General features: G+C 43.7%; 7 protein-coding genes across 7 annotated transcripts; 5 read left to right on the forward strand and 2 right to left on the reverse strand.

Annotated features, from left to right (window-relative positions):
* Positions 1 to 78: 78 nt before the first annotated feature.
* On the reverse strand, positions 79 to 519 carry SS1G_05722 (mitochondrial 37S ribosomal protein YmS-T; the record flags this gene model as incomplete). The annotated part of the gene is made up of 3 exons (XM_001592751.1): positions 79 to 165; positions 249 to 328; positions 393 to 519. The coding sequence occupies 3 exons, from the start codon at positions 517 to 519 to the stop codon at positions 79 to 81; spliced, it is 294 nt and encodes a 97-aa protein (XP_001592801.1).
* A 592-nt stretch (positions 520 to 1,111) lies between these two features.
* Positions 1,112 to 3,820, forward strand: SS1G_05723 (hypothetical protein; the record flags this gene model as incomplete). Its single annotated transcript, XM_001592752.1, has 1 exon — positions 1,112 to 3,820. One exon carries the CDS (start codon positions 1,112 to 1,114, stop codon positions 3,818 to 3,820), a length of 2,709 nt encoding a protein of 902 aa, XP_001592802.1.
* Positions 3,821 to 4,737: 917 nt separating this feature from the next.
* Positions 4,738 to 7,524, forward strand: SS1G_05724 (hypothetical protein; the record flags this gene model as incomplete). Its single annotated transcript, XM_001592753.1, has 1 exon — positions 4,738 to 7,524. One exon carries the CDS (start codon positions 4,738 to 4,740, stop codon positions 7,522 to 7,524), a length of 2,787 nt encoding a protein of 928 aa, XP_001592803.1.
* Positions 7,525 to 8,813: 1,289 nt separating this feature from the next.
* Positions 8,814 to 9,179, forward strand: SS1G_05725 (predicted protein; the record flags this gene model as incomplete). Its single annotated transcript, XM_001592754.1, has 1 exon — positions 8,814 to 9,179. One exon carries the CDS (start codon positions 8,814 to 8,816, stop codon positions 9,177 to 9,179), a length of 366 nt encoding a protein of 121 aa, XP_001592804.1.
* A 691-nt stretch (positions 9,180 to 9,870) lies between these two features.
* SS1G_05726 (hypothetical protein) lies at positions 9,871 to 12,309 on the reverse strand (the record flags this gene model as incomplete). Its single annotated transcript, XM_001592755.1, has 5 exons — positions 9,871 to 10,013; positions 10,070 to 10,833; positions 10,883 to 11,801; positions 11,859 to 12,036; positions 12,100 to 12,309. 5 exons carry the CDS (start codon positions 12,307 to 12,309, stop codon positions 9,871 to 9,873), a joined length of 2,214 nt encoding a protein of 737 aa, XP_001592805.1.
* Positions 12,310 to 13,305: 996 nt separating this feature from the next.
* SS1G_05727 (hypothetical protein) lies at positions 13,306 to 15,149 on the forward strand (the record flags this gene model as incomplete). The annotated part of the gene is made up of 2 exons (XM_001592756.1): positions 13,306 to 14,980; positions 15,031 to 15,149. 2 exons carry the CDS (start codon positions 13,306 to 13,308, stop codon positions 15,147 to 15,149), a joined length of 1,794 nt encoding a protein of 597 aa, XP_001592806.1.
* Positions 15,150 to 16,321: 1,172 nt separating this feature from the next.
* SS1G_05728 (hypothetical protein) lies at positions 16,322 to 18,373 on the forward strand (the record flags this gene model as incomplete). The annotated part of the gene is made up of 3 exons (XM_001592757.1): positions 16,322 to 16,441; positions 16,991 to 18,213; positions 18,289 to 18,373. The coding sequence occupies 3 exons, from the start codon at positions 16,322 to 16,324 to the stop codon at positions 18,371 to 18,373; spliced, it is 1,428 nt and encodes a 475-aa protein (XP_001592807.1).
* Positions 18,374 to 18,664: the final 291 nt, after the last annotated feature.

An 18,664-nucleotide genomic window follows, 5' to 3' on the forward strand; every position in this document is an offset into this window, starting at 1 on the left:
TCTTGAAATGTCTCTCCCTACTTTCTTGACGCCGCACATTATTTCATCAACACCCAGTAAAAATATTCTCTAATCCATTCATTTCTTCTTACGTGGTCCAACAATCTTGGGATACATCCGTGACAAGTGATAATTAATCGTGTTCTTCTTCTGTGCTGCGGCTTTCTGTACGCGGGTTGTGTTAGCAGGCCGTCGCAATATCCTTGATTTATTTTGGAGGCGGAGGACAAGAAGACGGGAAAACATACGGGCGCATCCATACAAGTTCTCAATTGCGTTTCAAGGGCCTGGCATCCCGCTACATTATATCCGGAAGACGCCCAGCATGCTGGCGAATGAGGATTAGTATCTACGCAATCAGAAGACACATAAGTGGTGCGGGGGAATCTTACTGAGAACAGAAGTCATGATAGCCAGACATGGGTTTGAATCAGTCTGATTTGGTCTCCTTACCCTCAATTTGGGCAGTGGTGGCAACCTCATGGGTACTTTTGCTGTGCTAGCTCCTTTAGGAGGCATATTTGGTTTTGGTACACTGGTTATGTGTGTATGTGTATGTCAATGTGAATGTGAATGTGAGGAGCAATCGATCAAATAAGCAATCAATCAATCCCACTTGGTGGTCCAGATATTAAATTGACCTGCCGCTAAATAATTTAGACACTAAGATTTCTTCGGCTTAGTGGCAAATATCCTTGAGATAACATTGGTGGGTCTGGGTTTGTTTACATGTAAATGATGAACCAATCAGCACGGACCAAAATGTGAACTTCTTTTCAGTTTATGAAAACACGAGGACTGATTATATCCCCTCGGCAGATGGGAGAGACATAACATTAAAAGAACAAAACATCCTTACAATCAATAATCTGCAAATATTGATCTTGGAGGACTTTGTTGGTATTGTTTTTGTTTTATCGCTGAATATTATAAGAAGTATTCGGTTACAAGAGTATAATAGGATACAGCATAGGATCGATTGGTTTGGTAGTGAATCCACATTCGAGGAGGGGATTCATTATGGAGGGAAGATCATTTGACAAAGGAGAGAATTGGTGAGCGCGTTTCTTTGTTCGCTCTGCACATAGTTATATGATGACAACGAGGTCTAATGCCGAGAAGGGATATATACAAAGATGCATTCGCACCGCAGCCTACAGGAAAAATACTAAAAGCTTGGGAACGAGCACCAGTGGTCTCACATGCCCCGCGCTTACATGGCCAAAAAATATGGAAAAAGAGAGGTGGATTGCGAGCCGCAAAGGACAATAAGGAGAATTATAACGACGCGTTTCTAGAGTTGGAAAAGGAAGGCGCGGGTTCGAGGAAAAAGGCGAGGGTGGTAGGAAATAAGGAAGATATTTCGAAAGCTAAGTGGCATGAGGGGAAAGATAAGAATGGCGAGTGGAATGAAAATACTATGACGGGCATGAGTAGTCCAAGGAAGAATGTGCTGGGGAGTCCGGATAAGTCACAAGTAGTGCCTAGGAAGAGGACGAATGCCAATGTGGTTATTACGCCTAGAAAACCATTGAGACAGATGTTACTTGGTGGGGAGGGTCAAGGTTTGAGTGTGGGTATGTCACTTTCTCCGACGAAGGATAAAGAAGCGAGTGGTAGTCCCGTGAGGAGGAGAAAGGCGGCGAGGAAGAGCATTAGGAAGTCGGTGATGCCAATGGACGACGCGCAGATGGATAATGAGAAGCATCATGTGCGACACACTTCCTTGGTGTTCGACTTTGAGATGACTACTGGGAAGAAGGAAATAGAATCAAAGCAAGGATTTCAACAGTCACCCAAGAAGACACCAAAGAGACAATGCCTTCGAAGATCAATGCGTGGGAGAATTTCAGAGCCCGTTCATATTCTTGAGAAAGTCTTGAGTGTTCATGAAAAATATAGCTCACATGCTGGACTCGATTTTATTCCTCGCCGAATCGAAACCCTTGAAGATCGAACGAACGCAATGGACATTGACCACAAACAAGATGTATCCTCTGAGAATGACAAGTCTCAAGGTACAGGGCTTACCTCAGCTCCGGAATCAGCCAAGAAGCAGAATATATCAATCACTACTTTTGATGCAGCAACGGAGGACCTTCTTAATCAAAATTCTATTAAAAACGTCAAGCAAAAGAGAACAAGCTTACGCAGAAGCACTCGTCGCAGTGACCCACTGCTAGAGTCACGGGTTGAGAGGCCTCTCGTTATGGAGAACACGGGGGTGACATCACCAAACAATTCTGCAGCGAGCAATCGAGATCTCGAGCCCGAGAAAAGTTTTCAAAGCACTGGCGGTGTTCTAAATTCCGCAGTGACCCTAGGAAATCCTCATCTCCAAGAACTCGTTTCTAGAGATACGACCGAAGATACGGACGAATGCCAAGGAGATTCAAGCGATTGTGGAATGCCCAACCCCGTCGAAGAAATAAATCACATTGTTGTAGAACTTCTTGACCAACCAGTTTCGGGCAACGATAATTTGGGTAGTGTTGACTCCCAAGAGTCGATGCTGCATTCGACCACTGATGCTTGCTCGGTTGAATTACCGGCTAATGTTCATCGACAACAAGCTTTCAGTGGCATTGAAGACATCCAACTGGTTAAGGAAAGCCCCACGGCTCACGTGGCTCCATTGGAAGATTCTGATGACGAAGATATGGATGATTCTATGTCAGAGCTAGGTGAAATCTTACTCGAACCTAATATCAATGTTGCAAATCTTGGGCTTTCGTCTTCAAACCGGTCATCTCATGACAATATCAACGAAATGGAGGATACAGCGGAATCTGACCCTATCGAGGATCCCGAGTCTTTCGATTTGATGCCAATCAATAGCCTGCACGCTAACAATCAGCCTATCAATCCCGAAGCTGATGTTACGCTATCTGAATCATCGGCAGCGTTTGCCACGACCTCTGACATCGACGACGCCTTCTCTTTGAGTGCAACTTCCTCATTCGAGAACGATGATACGGATATACTTCGCCAATTTCTCACCCGAGTGAAAGCAGATAAAGCTGCGAAAGCCGCAGCTCCCGCTCCTAAAAAGAGAAAGTCACTACCCCATTCACCTCTTCGAATTCCACTTGGGGACATCATGAATGCTGAAGCATCATCGCCAGTACAGGCACCAAAAGAGGAGTTTGACCTAAGCTTCCCAGCTACAACATCGCCTTCACGGAAGAGCCGCGCGGCTACGCCACCATCTATCGACGAGGTAGATGTGGAAGCTAAATCTATTAGAAGAAGTGGCAGAACCCGTCCACCAGTGCCTAAAATTCCCCTTCCAGCGCCTAGCTCCATTCCAGTTCGAAGGTTAGGTGGACATGATGGCGATACGACCATCACTCTCAAACAAAGTGTCGAAAAAGAACTCGCCGCTTTGACTCGTGTCAATACTAGGAAGAACAAGGCAGGTGCTGTTCTTCCAGAAATACTCTTAGCAAGAAAGGCAAATGGGAAAGAGAACCCGGCAAAGAGGCAAAAAGAATTGAAGGAAATGTTTGAAGAGAAAGTTAGGAGGGAGAAGAAAGCTCAGGGCAAACCGAGAAAGTCGGTTGTATGGGCTGAGGAAATTGCTCGGTATCAAACACTAGAGAGGAAAGACAAGAAGACGATGGAGAGTAGGAAGGTCAATAAGAGTGGTGAAAGAATAGTGGACGAGAACAAGTCTGAGGAAGCGGAAGAAGTGAAAGAGAAAATGGTGAGGGTGAAGATCCCTACAATCTCTAGCTCGAGGACTAGCAAAATTGCTCTAGGGATTCCTACAGCTAATGGAACACCTTCCAAGAAGAAGAGGTTGATAAGATCAAGGTGAGACGGAAGGGATTTGTAAATGATTGAATGGATGTACTTTTGTGTCTTGTATATTGAGGCAGACTGGATAGGTGTTCTAGCAGGATGGAAAATGGAGTTTGAAGCTTGAGACTTCGGAAACTAGCTGCGGTGTTTCTTGTTGAAGTGGATTGGAGTAACTTTTTTTTTCTATTATACCTAGGAGTGTACTGTTTAGTGGATGTATCTCTTTATTTTTTCTTTTTGTCACGAGGAATTAATGAAGATGGTTAAGATTGGTTTTATGATTTTATTGTGATCCTTGGATATGATATTCGTTCTGTATCTATTATGTAGGTAGAGTATCTAGTTTAGTATGGAAAATGTGAATACTTGGAATCATTTGAGGAGGAAAGAGAAAGAGGGGAAAGATTTTGTAACACTTTGATAGAGAGATGGATGGATTATCTATTATAATCTTATAAAGTATGGAATTAAAAATCGAATTGAGGAGGGTGGAGATAATTGTGAGATAGTTACTTGGTAGTCATTCTATGTATTTTTCTTTGGAGAATGGGATGTGATGTTTAGAGGTTGTTGCTTGGTTTGATCAAATGAATATATATGAATTTTGGGAATGTAGTCTCCTTGGATTCTCGAGTACAGGTAACGAACGAATGGGCGAACCATCGAAATCTAATTATTAGTGGCAGAATTTTAGCTGGGCTATGCATAATAAACTCGTCTATGAAAGTTCAAGCAAAATTGTATGGGGTTTGATGAGGGACTGTCAAAGTGCAATATGCAACAGAAATATTTAAAGTTTTACAATAATCTCACCGCCTTGAAAAGTTATCTGACTAAGCAAGGCTGTCAGATATCTTAACCTCCCATCACCCATCAAAATAAACCTCAAGGGACTTTCAACGAAACCAAAGTCCACCAACCCAACAGTTCGCAATGTCTATGAACGCATTTCCTCGCAATTCATCCGACGAGTCTTCGGGTGATGAAAATGATTTCTTACACCCATCCACAGATCCTAGAGATGAATTCGCAGATTATAATCCGAGGAAACGGAGGCGCACTGGAAGGAATGCGAAAGAGAGTGCGGCATTGGGTGTTTTTGGGAGTGAGAGTGAGGATGAAGGGGCACCGGGGAGGAGATGGAAGAAAAAGAGTTTGAGGGGCAAGGGAATGAGTTTTGTGGCCGGTGGGGAGAAGGCTGGGGAGGACGATGAGGAGGAGGAGGATGAAGATGACGACGACGATGACGATGAAGCTGTCGAAACTGGGGCTAATGATGGGAAAGGAGATGCAGACATGAAGGATTATGAGGAGGAATCAATTGCCCCCCGAGGATTAGGATTTGGTGCTGTTGGCCAGGGTTTAGGTTTTCAAAGTCCTGCTCCGACTAGGTCGAAAAACACTGGACTAGGTTCTAATGCAAGTACACCTTTAGGACGAGGCTTCGTGCCCTCTTCAGCGAACAATCCAATATTATTAAACGATGACGATCCGCAAGACTCGACGCCGCGAATTGCAAGGCCAAGCGCGTTTTCTACACCCTCTAGCGGACGCGGTGGAAACAAAGCAGGTGGCGGCGCAACCCCCGTTAATAGTATGTCATTTGCGGCAAGGATGATGGCTAAGATGGGTTATAAAGAAGGGCAAGGTTTAGGAAAAGAAGGCCAGGGTCGGAGTGGTGTTATTGAGGTCACTTTGCGACCGCAGGGTGTAGGTTTGGGATCGGTCGCTGAGAAATCGAAACAAGAAAAGGAAGAAGAGAAAAGGCAAGCGAAATTGAGAGGTGAGAAAATCGAGGATTCTGATGAAGAGAGGAGGAAACGTAGAAGGAAACCAAAAACAAGCGGTACGGATAGTGGTATGAGTGGAGTGAGCACTCCTCGGAAAGCAGCGAAGCCGAAATATCGGACCGTGGAGGAAGTTCAACGAGCTGCGCCAGGGTTGGAAATTCCGGAAGCATTTGCACCAATTCTGGATATGACTGGACCTGGTCAAAAATTATTAACGTCTACATCTGGACTTTTGACACCTACTGCTGGACCGCCAAAAACGGAGAGCGTTGAAGATATCGAGAATAGAAAACTGGCTCGAAGAGCTCAAAATGATTTATCGGCCTTTGTGGAAGAATGGAAAAATCTTGAGGAAAGAAAAGCATATACCGAAATGGAACTCATACAACGACAGCAGGAATTAGACGAGGAACAACGACAATACGAGCAAATGAAAATTTTTGCGGGAAGTATTCAGGGTATTGCAAAGGCTGTTCACGATGGTCAATGGGATCCAGTAATCGAAGCATTGAAAACCGTGGATGGTCTTGATATATCTGGGGCTAATGAAGAGCTGTCAAATATTGCAGTCGCAGCTGTTCATCCTTTTCTTCGCCAAGCTTCCGAGGGTTGGCAACCTCTAGAGGACCCCAAGTTAAATGGGATGGTTCCCAATCTTTATAAAATTCGACATATTCTGGGGGCCGTGACTAATGACAAAGTTATTATTAGTCAGGATTCTTTCATGAATGCCTTACATAAGAATAGGGTTAAATCCACTACCCCTTATGAAAGTATGATCTATAAGATTATTTTTCCTAAAATCGTATCATCTATCAATAAGAACTGGGATGTCTACAATCCAGCCCCGGTGTTGGCATTTCTAGATGCTTGGCAAGGATTGTTACCAAAATTTGTCAGATCACAGATTCTGGATCAGGCAATAGTAGGCAAACTTAATGATGCTGTCTCATCCTGGAATCCAAAGAAGAGACGAAATCATGAACTACCTCATCTTTGGTTATTCCCATGGTTACAATATCTACCTGCCTATCATGCAGATCCAAAAAGCTCAACTGGTCTCGTTAGCGATGTCAAGCGAAAATTCAGGCATCTTATCGATTCTTGGGATTTCCATAGAGGTGTCATACCAGGTCTCAAACAATGGCGCGAAGTCCTTCATCCAAGCCCAAACAATGATACTTGGACTCCTCTAATAATGAACCACGTCCTCCCTAGCATGGCGAAATTCCTCAAAAACGAAAAGAATTTTCTAGTCGACCCTAATGATCAAGCCCCCTACATGTCTAGTCTCCAAGGTATATTTGCCTGGAAAGATGTCCTTAAACCTCGCGTTGTAGGACAAGTTCTCATCGGAACCGTCTTCCCTATGTGGCATAATGTCCTACATCAATGGCTTACCGTCGTGGGACATAATGCAGAAATAGGCGAATGGTTTGAATGGTGGCGCGACAGTGTTTTCCCGGCCGAAATTCGAGATCTTGGTGAAATTCAACAAGAATTCGAAAAAGGGCACGAGATGATTAAACGTGCATTAGCCCTCGGCGAAAAAGCAAAAACTCATCTCCCTGCTCCGGAAACTTCATCCACTTCTTCTCAAGCAACACAAATACCCCTTTCGGAGGAGAAACCGAAAGAGAAACAGATATCGGAAGAAGTATCGTTCAGAGAGACAATCGAAGATTGGTGTATTGAAAATGATCTCCAATTTTTGCCCGAGAAGAAGGTATTGCATAGTGCGGGACCACTTTATAGAGTTACTGCGGCGGGCAATGGGAAGAATGGTGTGCTGGTTTATTTTAGAGGTGAGAAATTGGTCGCGCTGCAGAGTCGAGGGGGTGGGAGGGAAAAGGTGGAGGTGGGGATTGAGTGGGAGAGGGAGGAGGGGAGGGATATATTGTTGGGGATGGCGTGGATGGGGGTTAAATAGTTTGCTGAATGGTGGGTGGTGGGTGTTTAGTGGTGATGGATGATGGAGAGTGTACTTTGTAGGATAGTTTTATATTGGGTGGTAGGGTGGAGTGGGAGTGATAGATGAATGGACGGATGGATGCATGTTTAATATATAAGATCCTTGAATGCTGGGTAACGTTATCTTGTATTATTCAAGTCTTTGGGATGAAAGTATAGAAGTATAAAAGTTCAAAAGAATAAAAGAAGTTATATATTTAATCTAATCCTGGAGTAATACTTCAAATTCACATTCATATTCACACTCACATTCAAATTAACCCATTTCAGAAACCGACTAGCCAATTATTCACACTAAGAGTATATAAGTCGCAGTGTGAGTAGTGAATTCAATAACTTGTGAAGATTTTATAGTACCCAGTAAGGATATATGACCAATCCAGTTGCTTTCAACTTATACACCTCCATATCTGTACAACAGCACGAAGAGAAAAGCAGTCAAGTCTTGAGAAATTGCTATGCTTTGGTACGATATTAAAGTCTCTATCTAAAAAAGCAAGTTCTTTTCCTGGTTTCATTGCTTGCTCTTGATAGGTAGATAATACTAACAAATTTTGCAGAGAAAGCTGAAGACGAAAGCAAAATAAGGTGGACAGAAGATATACATGGATTTCTTATGGACAAGCTTGGATAGAAGATTTGATTCAATTCACTTGATTCAAATTTGATTCTGGAAGATCTCGACTGGCAATACGTTTGAGTGGCATACATACATACATCAAGCAATTTTCAAGGGTTCTTTACGCTTCATACTTACGGACAAAATCAAGAAATTCAACGGGAAGTAGAGTACTCGAATATCGGAAGCACGGGAAGCAAGCACAGGAAGTACAGAGGCTTCGAAAGTAGTATCAAAAATCGAGGAATCAAGTAGATTCAAGTAAGGACTCGCAATATTTTCCCTCTACTTCTCTTGAAAATTATGAAATCAACTAATACTCAACTATAGTTACAACTACTCAAGTAAATAACCTCATTCATATCCTTCCACATATTTCCCACATTTCTCTCATCTACCACCACCACCACCAACACCCAAAATCAACAAAAACAAACCACAGCAAAATGTGCCGCAGCATAACCTACCGCTACCGAATCTGCACACATAACTGGCGACCTTGCATAATTCTCTGCACAGACCGGTGCCCTACAGCCAACGTATTGGGAAAATGTCCAGTGTATAAAATTAAATACGAGAGGAGAGTTATTAAAAGTGGGAATGGGTATTGTGCTATTTGTTGGGAGGGGATGGTGGAGAAAGAAAGGGAATTAAGCGAGAGAGAGAGGAATTTGGAGGGGAAGATGGAGGTGGTTAGGTGGGAGAGGAGGGGAGTGGGGCTAAGAAGGGGGTTTGGGGATGGCATGGGGATGGAGATGGCGATGAGAGAGGAGGGAGGGGAAATGGTCAGGAGAGAAATGATTAAAGGGGAGATGGAGGTGGAGATTAAGGGATCGAAAGGAGAAAGTAGATTGGAAGGAAGTGTATTGAGAAGCGAGAGTAATATTCTAGAGAAGGAAAGGATTTTAGAGGAGAGGATGATAGAAGGAAAAGAGAAAGGAGAAAAGAGAAAGGAGAAAAGAGAAAGGAGAAAGGCAGAAAGGAAGAGAGCTTGAGAGAGAGGAAAGTGAATGGATTTTGGAGAGGGAGAAGAGGGAAAGAGAAGACGAGAGTGGGAGTGAGAAGGTGCCATTAGGGCACAAAGGAAGGAGTGAGTGGATTTTAGCGAGCGATGGTAGTGTGAGGAAGAAGGAATTCGAAAAAGAAGGAGGAAAAAGCTAGAGATAGATGGTAACCTTACAAGTAAAAAGGCAGTGAGTGAGACATGGCTGGGCCAACAAGGGAAGTGAGTCGGAAATCTGTTTTGTCTAAATCTTAAAGAATTATCAGGCGTTCAAAATTGGTCATCAAATAACTTTTTCAAGACTGAATTAAATCAATTGAAAGATCAAAGTTTAAAAATTAAATCCTCTTTACTCTAATCTCTCCTCATCTTTCAAGAAATAAAAGTTAATCTTGAAAGTCGAGATGAGTAAAACTCTCTTTCTTTCCATTAATCAATCCATCAATTATCAAAGTTTTCGCCGCAATATTTACTTAAATTGTATTGCAAAAGGTATCTCTATATTCCACACTAACAGCTACCTATAATAGAATAGCAATGATCCAGACGCCCAATAATGCTTTGCTTTCCCGTCCCTAACACACTCCGATGCAAAAATCTGCAATAGCCAACGCCCTACCATTATGCGGAGCCATTCTTAATTCATTTATTTATACCATACCATACCATACCATACCATTTCGTTAATTCATTTCCATTTCTTCATTGTCATCAACTTCCGAGCCTACTCCTTGTGTATGATTGCTACTAATACTAGTCTTTCGCACCATACCACCAACACCAAAACGAGAACCACCTAGTCCTCCAACATATTCTAACTCTTCACCTGAATTATTGTGTTAGAATATTTTTAACGAGAAAGAATCATAAAAACATGCTTACCTCCTACAACTCGACCTTCCATGTCGATTTCCTGAGATAACTCGACCAATGCTTGACGTGGTAGCCTCAAAAATCCAGGCGTTCGAACAACTCTTCCCCAATGCGTAAGGCAAAAGCTAGCAGCACGTCTGCGTAACCATTCTTCATTAGCAATACCAGCAGAATGCCAAATAACACAAGCATGATCAACATCTAATTCCTTTGACAAACGATTAACACATAACAATCTAAGATGTGGAATATTATAAATGTTTGACATGACCAAAAGTCCTGCAACATCATCTAATTCGGCGCAGTCATCTGGATGAATACTATCAGTGTAGAGATAGTAGAGAAATGCCTTGACAACAGTATACGGTTCCGGTATATGCATCCTCTTTGTATGAAATTCTGCCATTTGTGCATTGTATAAGCGTGCAAAGTGGGGCCATCTGGCTTGGAGGATGAGTTTGTGAACGTGGATTGGAGGAGACGTTGGGGCATCAGGAGCCAACCAATTTTGCTGAAGTTGATTGATGGAACCTTTGGAGCTTGAATCATCCTCATCCCATTCATCATCTTTCGATGCGGTTATTATAAAATCAGCTCCACTACCACTTTCTGGTGGTTGATTGAAAACTTTGGCCAGGTCCATTCCAAGTCCTTTTGATATTTCGACTTTCATCCTACCAGAAGATGATAATCGTGATGCCTCCTCTCGAGGTTCGGGATTTAAGCCATTGCCGAGTAAACCATAACGTCGAAGATCAATTTCCATTATATCACTAAGCGGTCTGGTTAGCAGCTTAATATCTACAAACGAATAACACATACCTGAGATATTCTTCGAAGCCACCAGGACCTAAATCTGTTGCTGTTGGATCTGTTGGGCAACCAAGAAGCCAAGCCTTTGTACCCTCGTCATTCATGGTGCAGTAATGCCATCTATAACCAGATCTAAAAATATCCCGACCCTCTGCTAACTTTTGCCAGCGCAAAGTGTCTAATTCCAGAGATGACAAAGAACATTCTTGTGGCGTAATAGTTGCTGCAGGGGTGACAAAATCGAGAAGAGTTCCGTTGGTATAAACATGGAAATGCATGCCTGAGCCTTGGGCTGGTATATTGGGACCGGAGACAAATTTTAACGAGGAAATTGTACCAGGTGCAAGAGGAGGAGAAGTAGTTAATTGGAACGAAGGTGGATTGACTTGTGCGCTGCTTGAATTTGCGGCATAACCTGAGCTGCCTACAGCTGACTGAGACATGGAGAAGGAAGGTCGAGGCGAACGACTGAGAGCTGCATGCCTATCCATAGAGCCATATGAGGGTGCTGATTCAAAAGCCGGGCTACCCTTAAAATCCAACCACCATATGTCACCAATCTTGTCCATATCTTCACTGAGCCCCCCAAAAACCCAAACTCTGTCTCCCCATAAATATGCCGAGTGGTCAAATCGTCCAACGAACCGCCATGCCCGAGACCAGGTGAAAGTTTTCAAGTCGAGGTAGCATATATCATCCAAGACGTAGTTATTGTGACCGGTAATACCACCAATAATGAACAGTTTATCCTCGTGCAAAACGGCAGCATGTCTTGCTCTTCCTTTCGGTATAGGCCCTGATACAGTTGGTTGTGTCCAATGTGCGGTCTTGAGGTCGAAGATGATGAGATCGGAGAGGTAGGTACGGTGTTCATTTTCACCACCAAATATGAGTAATTTATCGCCTTGGTAAAGTGTAGCAGTATGACCTGCCAAGTGTATTAGAATTGGGAATCACAAAGAAACTCAGCTGGCGCAAGACCTACCCATTCGTACACCTGGAATATCACCATAGTTGTCAACCAAATTCCACTGGTGACTAACCAGATCAAGTCTCAAAACATGATTGTAGACCTCGTCGGTGTACTGATCAAAACCACCAAAGGCATAAATCTGATTGTTTCCGCAATATGTCACAGAGGCATTGACAAGGCAGGCTGGGCGCTATATAAATTCATATCTAGGTTAGAAAATAGTCTGTAAGGTATCGGGATTTCTAAAAATTACCTGACCAAGAGTTCTTGTAACCTTTGGCCTGTACCCATCCATACCCAGTCTATTCTTCACAGGTGAATTCGGCATTAAGAAAGTATTGCTTGAAGGAGCAGGACCTGGAGTAGTAGGAGGACCTCCGGAAAGTTGATTGGTTTGGGTAGGAGTAGAGACAGAACCAAAGATGGAATAGGATGTACCGTCGGGTGTAGAAGGCTGAGCCATAATAAGAGGTGGTATCTTATGTGGTCATGCTAGATTGGTTGATAAAAAGAGTTGATGCTGTGCAATTGTGCACAAAACCCCCTCAAACGAATAGTAAATGCCGAAACGAACGGAATCGACTAAAGAGGTAAAAGAAAAGAGATAGGATGAGAAATTCGATTGTTGGGGTGAGACAAAGAGGATTGTGCAGGTTGTACAGGTTGTTAGCATTCAAACGATGGATCAATATATTCTCGATGATATTAGACTTTGCATGGTTCTTGTTGGTATTCAAAGTACAATGAATGTATGTATGTACAGTGTACAGTGTACATTAAAAATCATGCACGGGTGACGATAGGATGGAACATGTGAAGCATTGAAGAATTGCTGGTGCTCTATGGAAAGAGGTTCACGGTCGGCGGGTCGGAATCAATACTGAGTACACGCACAAAGGCATGGGATTTTGTGGCTTACGGTTCGATGCATCTGATCGTGCCTGAGGCTTCAATTATTTTCACCACTTTTCTTCGTTACATGATGGTTGCCCCTCACAACCAAACTAATCTAGTGGAGTAAACAAACGAGTAGAAAAGCTCAAGAGTATTCCCTCTTCGACGACTTTTCTTTTCCTTCTTCATGCAACATTGCAATCTCTCTACACTTCCGTACCTTTACCTTTCCATCTCACATCCACTCTCACTCATAGTCACATAACATACAAAACATACACAACAAGAACAACATCCCTTCAGTCATAAGAATACTTCAAGTCTATTAGATCTTTCTGCTAGTACTTTGTTACACGCCATTGGTCGTTATCCGACTCAAGCCATTCTTATATAGAAGAACTTTTCGATATATCGAGCACAAACACGAATTATACTAACCCAAAACAATTACCAGGAACCATTAGGTTGAGTCTCTTGGAGCTCGTTCGATACACCGAATCTACTCCCATCATCGATCGATACATCGATTTGTCTTTCGACCAAGATCATACCTTGATATTGCAAAATGGCTACCGCAGTATCTACCCCAATCAAATCCCACACTGGGCTCTTTTCCACACGTACCGCTGGCGGACGCATGCCTTTGACCCCATCTCCTCGTACACGCACTCAAACTCTTTCCATTAATAATTCATCTCCTTTCACCCCACCTGAGAGAAAGACATCGGAAGAAAATGTTCGATTATCATCCAAGTCAACATATGGTGGAAACTTAACATCGCATTTTGCAAAGTCATCAAGAAAATCTCACCGCGACTCACCAAAGTCCAACATTGCCAAGGGTGTCCAAACTCCCCGACATGCCCTTGAACTCGGTGTCTCCGACTTTGCTCTTACTGGTACAGGATGTAAGACACCTGTCAGTGGACGGACCAGAAAAGCCCCGGTCCGCGCAAAGTCTACCAAGACAACTGTCTCATACTCTGGTGACAGATTCATCCCAGATCGTGCTGCAAGCTCAGCTATCACAACCGCTGGCTGCGGAAAGGCCGACTTCGCTGAGAAACAAAGACCAAAATGCATCAACGAAAGCTCTTCAGTCCTCGCATCAGGTGCTGGCGATGCCCTTGCTGCTCTTGAATCATTGACCCTGGATGATGAAGAAGAACCAGCTTCATACTCCCGCCCATCTCCAAACACCATTGCATACCAGGACTCCTTGGCATCTGCTTGTGGTATTTCTCAAGGTCAACGAATTCTTGCTTTCAAGCCTGCTGCTCCTGAATCTTCAAAGCCAGTCGACCTCAGATCTCAATACAACCGTCCTCTCAAGAACTCCAACGCTACCGCTGCTCAATTCAGACGCCGTATCGCAACTGCACCAGAGCGTGTATTGGATGCACCTGGTCTTGTTGACGATTACTACTTGAACCTTCTCGACTGGAGTTCCAACAATCAAGTTGCCATTGGCCTTGAACGCAATGTTTATGTCTGGTCTGCTGAGTCTGGTACTGTCAGCTCTCTTCTCGAAACCAGCCCAGACACCTATGTTAGCAGTGTCAAGTGGTCTGGTGATGGAGCATATGTCAGTGTTGGTCTCGGTTCCGGAGAAGTTCAAATCTGGGATGTCGAAGAAGGCACTAAGCTCAGAAGCATGCACGGACACGATACTCGTGTTGGTGTAATGGGATGGAACAAGCACACTCTTTCCACTGGTGCACGAAGTGGCCTTGTCTTCAACCACGATGTTCGCATCGCTCAACACAAAGTTGCTGAATTGGTTTCTCACACTTCTGAAGTTTGTGGTTTGGAATGGCGCGCTGATGGTGCTCAACTTGCTACCGGTGGTAACGACAACTTGGTTTCTATCTGGGATGCTCGTTCATTGGCTGTTCCTAAGTTCACCAAGACCAATCACAAGGCTGCTGTCAAGGCTCTCAGCTGGTGCCCATGGCAGCCAAACGTTTTGGCAACTGGTGGTGGATCATACGACCGTCACATTCACTTCTGGAACACCACAACTGGCGCACGTGTCAACAGCATCGATACTGGTTCCCAAGTCACCAGTCTCCGATGGAGCCCTCATTACCGCGAGATCGTCAGCACCAGTGGCTTCCCTGACAACTCTATCAGCATCTGGAGCTACCCAACCTTGGTTCGCAATGTCGAGATTCCAGCACACGAGACCAGAGTCCTCCACAGCTGTCTCAGCCCAGATGGACAAATGCTCGCTACCGCTGGTAAGTTTCTTCCCCTACCTGATAAATTGAATACCACTAACAATCATTAGCTGCTGATGAGAGCTTGAAATTCTGGAAGGTATTCGAGAAGAAGTCTGGCCCCAGTGCATCTGCATCAGCTGGTTCTTCAGGAAAGGCCGACATGGTCAAGCAAATGACTATCAGATAGATAGGTCAAGAATAGCTCTCGGGAGCTACAGGTAAAGTATCAAGCAAAATTCCATAATAGCATTTAGCGATTGGGATGTTTTAGCGTGGTGTTTGGTGGATTTCGATCTTCACAATAGCCCATGGCAGAAAGTGCTTCACCTGGTGCAAGTTGATGCTTTGACGATGAATGAATGGATACCTCTGGTGCTTATATAGTTGGCTGGCGTACATCTTTTGGAAGGGGACTCTATGTGTTAGTTACTTTAATTAGGAAATGTAAGTTACTTGAACTAAATTGAGGGCACGCGTTTTAAGTGACGATCAATTCGAGTCATGCATCAATCGCAATTCCAGTTACTGTGAAGCCGTACATCTTGTCAGTGACCAATGAGTCTCTAATGAGTCTCTGAGCCGTCTAGCATCCAGGATTCAAGACTCTCGAGGCTCAATCAAGTACTAGATACAGAAGGATGGAAGTCATAATCGGTCAATGAATTGGTGCAATAGTGATAAATATGGAGCACAGTCAGAATCTGAAAAGTGACCCATCAGCGATGTTTTCTGTGAAATCAATAATTCATCGATGTAGAAACAATATATTTTCGATTTGTAAGTAGTAATTATCCTCAAGTAGGGACGGACAGTGGACAGAAATAAAGAGAAAGGCAAAGACAGACTTAGCCTCCAGGCTCTCTTTTGAGTCATTATATAAGCGAAAGCGGGCTAAGGTTATCCATATCTCTACCAAAGCGGTCTTCCCCCATACAACTCCACAAGTCAGGACTGAGCAAGATCATTTTACCTTTCAGAATCCCCATTAAATTTGTTTACAAAGTTCCATAAAATAATCAAAGAAGATCTCTAAGACAATCAAAAAGTGGCAATACAAATTACGAATCTGAAAATAAGTGTGGAGGGTGCAATTGTTGTTGCAAGTCAGCGACCGTCTTCACAAGCTGGAAACAATCAGTACAATCAGACAATCAGTACAATCTATCAACAACTCCCCACGACCTACCCCTTCCAACAGCCTCCGATCTTCGATTTATGTTAGCTGAAGTAATGAGAATTGAAGGCGCAACATCTGCAAGATCGATAATTACTCGCGCGTAAAGAATTAAGCCGTCGGAGAAGTAATTGAAGACGAATCCACCTCGTGCACAAGACCAATCCAAGCAACGCAACAACAAGATGTCGAATACTCAGGTCGGAAATGTTTACCAGCAGATTATCGCAGATGTAGTCGATAGCTCCCGAGTTGACTTCGAGGAGGGAGGAGTTGACGAAGTAGTGTTGGAGGAATTGAGAAAGGTATGTTTGTCTCGACTTCTTTTCCTATCGTTTCGGGGTTTTGCGATCGCATTTCCAACAACATCTTTTCAATTCATTTCTTTATCTGCTTTTCTTCTTAAACGATTTTTCATCTTCGAATGGTTTTGATTTCGATGAATATTAATGTATATCATTGTGGTGGGATGTTGCTGTGATGAGAATCTTTGTCGCTGGTTCTGTTGGCTTTCTTCTTGTTGTTTTCCGCTGTTGCTGCTTAACTGATGCCTGTGCACAATTGGGCCAGTTTTGCGGGTGGGCGATCCTCTGTATTTGGCTTTATACCCTTGATACTCAGCCTCTCGGTTGTGAAAAGGCTTTTCTTGCACTAGTCTATCCAAGCTAGTCTCTTTCGGTCTTTTGTGTCACGTGGTACTTTGAGAGACATTATGTGCTTCCGCAGCATATGTAGTAGCAGTAGTTCACTTCATTGCTTCTTGGAACATGGTCTCATTTTTCCAAATCACTATCTTCAACCTCCCAACTTTCTCAAGATAAGTTAATAGGAGATGTTACTAATCCGTTACAAAGGGATGGCAAACCAAGTTGTCACAACTTCAAGTTGCCTTGTTTCCTTGGGATCCAAAACCTGATCAACCTATGCAAAATCCCCCAATGGTACCTTCAAACTACCAGCATACAGGCATTCCTCCCGGCCAACCAATATATCAAACTCCAATGCCTAATGGACCTCGTATCAAAACCGAACCTGGTATGGAGAACTCAGGCTTCATGCCAATCCCTATGTCACAGCCACCCCCTCAAAATCCTCTTATGACTATGCCCAATGCAACACCTGCTCAGCAACGTGCCGCTCAAAATCTTCATGCATCTTATGGGCAGAGAGCTGCTGCTTCAATTCAGTCCATTCAAGGAGGTGGTGGTGCACCACAACCACAGCAGCAAGCTATGACCCAACTGACCCCGCAACAACAACAAGCTCTGCATGCGCAACAGCAACAGCAACAGCAACAACAACAACAACATTTACAAATGCAGTCAATGCAGCAGCAACAGCAGAGACCAGCTAGCGGCTTACCTCCTCAATCTCAGCCACAACAGCCACAAGGACAACCTCAGAGTCAGCAAAGCCAAGCAGCTGCAGCTGCTTATAGACAAAGCATTGCAGCTCAACAGGCTCAACAGTTACAGCAACAGCAGCAGAGACTTCAGAATGCTCAAAATGCTCAGAACCCTCAAAATGCTCAGAACCCTCAAAATCCCCAGAATAATCAGAATGGTCCGAATGGTCAAAATGGTCAAGCTCCGCAAGCCCCTCAGAACCCCCAGAACCCCCAGAATCCTCAGAATCTGCAGGGTGGAGTTGCAAGTGCACAAACCGATGGGGTTGGTGACGATTTTGAAGAAACTATTGGGGTTGTCAAGCAATTTGATTCCCATGGAAATGAGATTGCCATGGGCCGGGTTGAAATTGATAATCTGATCCGCAGCAAGATTGAATCCATGGGTAAGGCTATGGAAGGTGGTGGTCTAATGCTTCCACTCAAGGAAGCCAATAAAATCCCCTCAGCCAAGCGCCAGCGAAAGACCTTACCAGGCTCATTGTCACAAACAGATGGTCCCGGCTCTGATGATGACGACGATAAAGCCAAGGATGAATTAGATGAGGATGCAATTAATTCTGATTTGGATGATCCTGATGACGCTTTGAATGATGATGAGGACGAAGATGAGGGTATGGGTCATATTATGCTTTGCATGTATGACAAAGTTCAACGAGTCAAGAACAAGTGGTATGTCCTCTATCCCTCTACCTTCCTTTTCATCTACATTTTCTTATAGCATACCCATGCTAACAAATTCTACAGGAAGTGTGTCATGAAAGATGGTGTTCTTACCGTCAATGGAAAGGAATACGTTTTCCATAAAGCCACCGGGGAATACGAATGGTAATTTCTAGGATACCCATTCATGCACCAAAATCCTTTCCGTCTCTACACCATCACGCCTAAAGATGACAGCTATCAAGCTCTCCCAACAATGTCCATCTTTTTTCTTTTCACTTCATGGACTCCAAACACGTCATACCCTTCAAACCACACAACATCATCTCGAGATTATAGACCATCTTCTCTCTTCTCATCTCCCTCTTTTCCTCCCTCACGTTTCGTGGATATAGATGGATGAATGGACGGGTGGATGGATGGATGATATTGAATATCAAGAATAAACTCACCGGTCACC

The sequence above is a fragment of the Sclerotinia sclerotiorum genome, genomic scaffold (genome assembly GCF_000146945.2).
Source record: "Sclerotinia sclerotiorum 1980 UF-70 scaffold_7 genomic scaffold, whole genome shotgun sequence".
Taxonomy (NCBI): domain Eukaryota; kingdom Fungi; phylum Ascomycota; class Leotiomycetes; order Helotiales; family Sclerotiniaceae; genus Sclerotinia; species Sclerotinia sclerotiorum.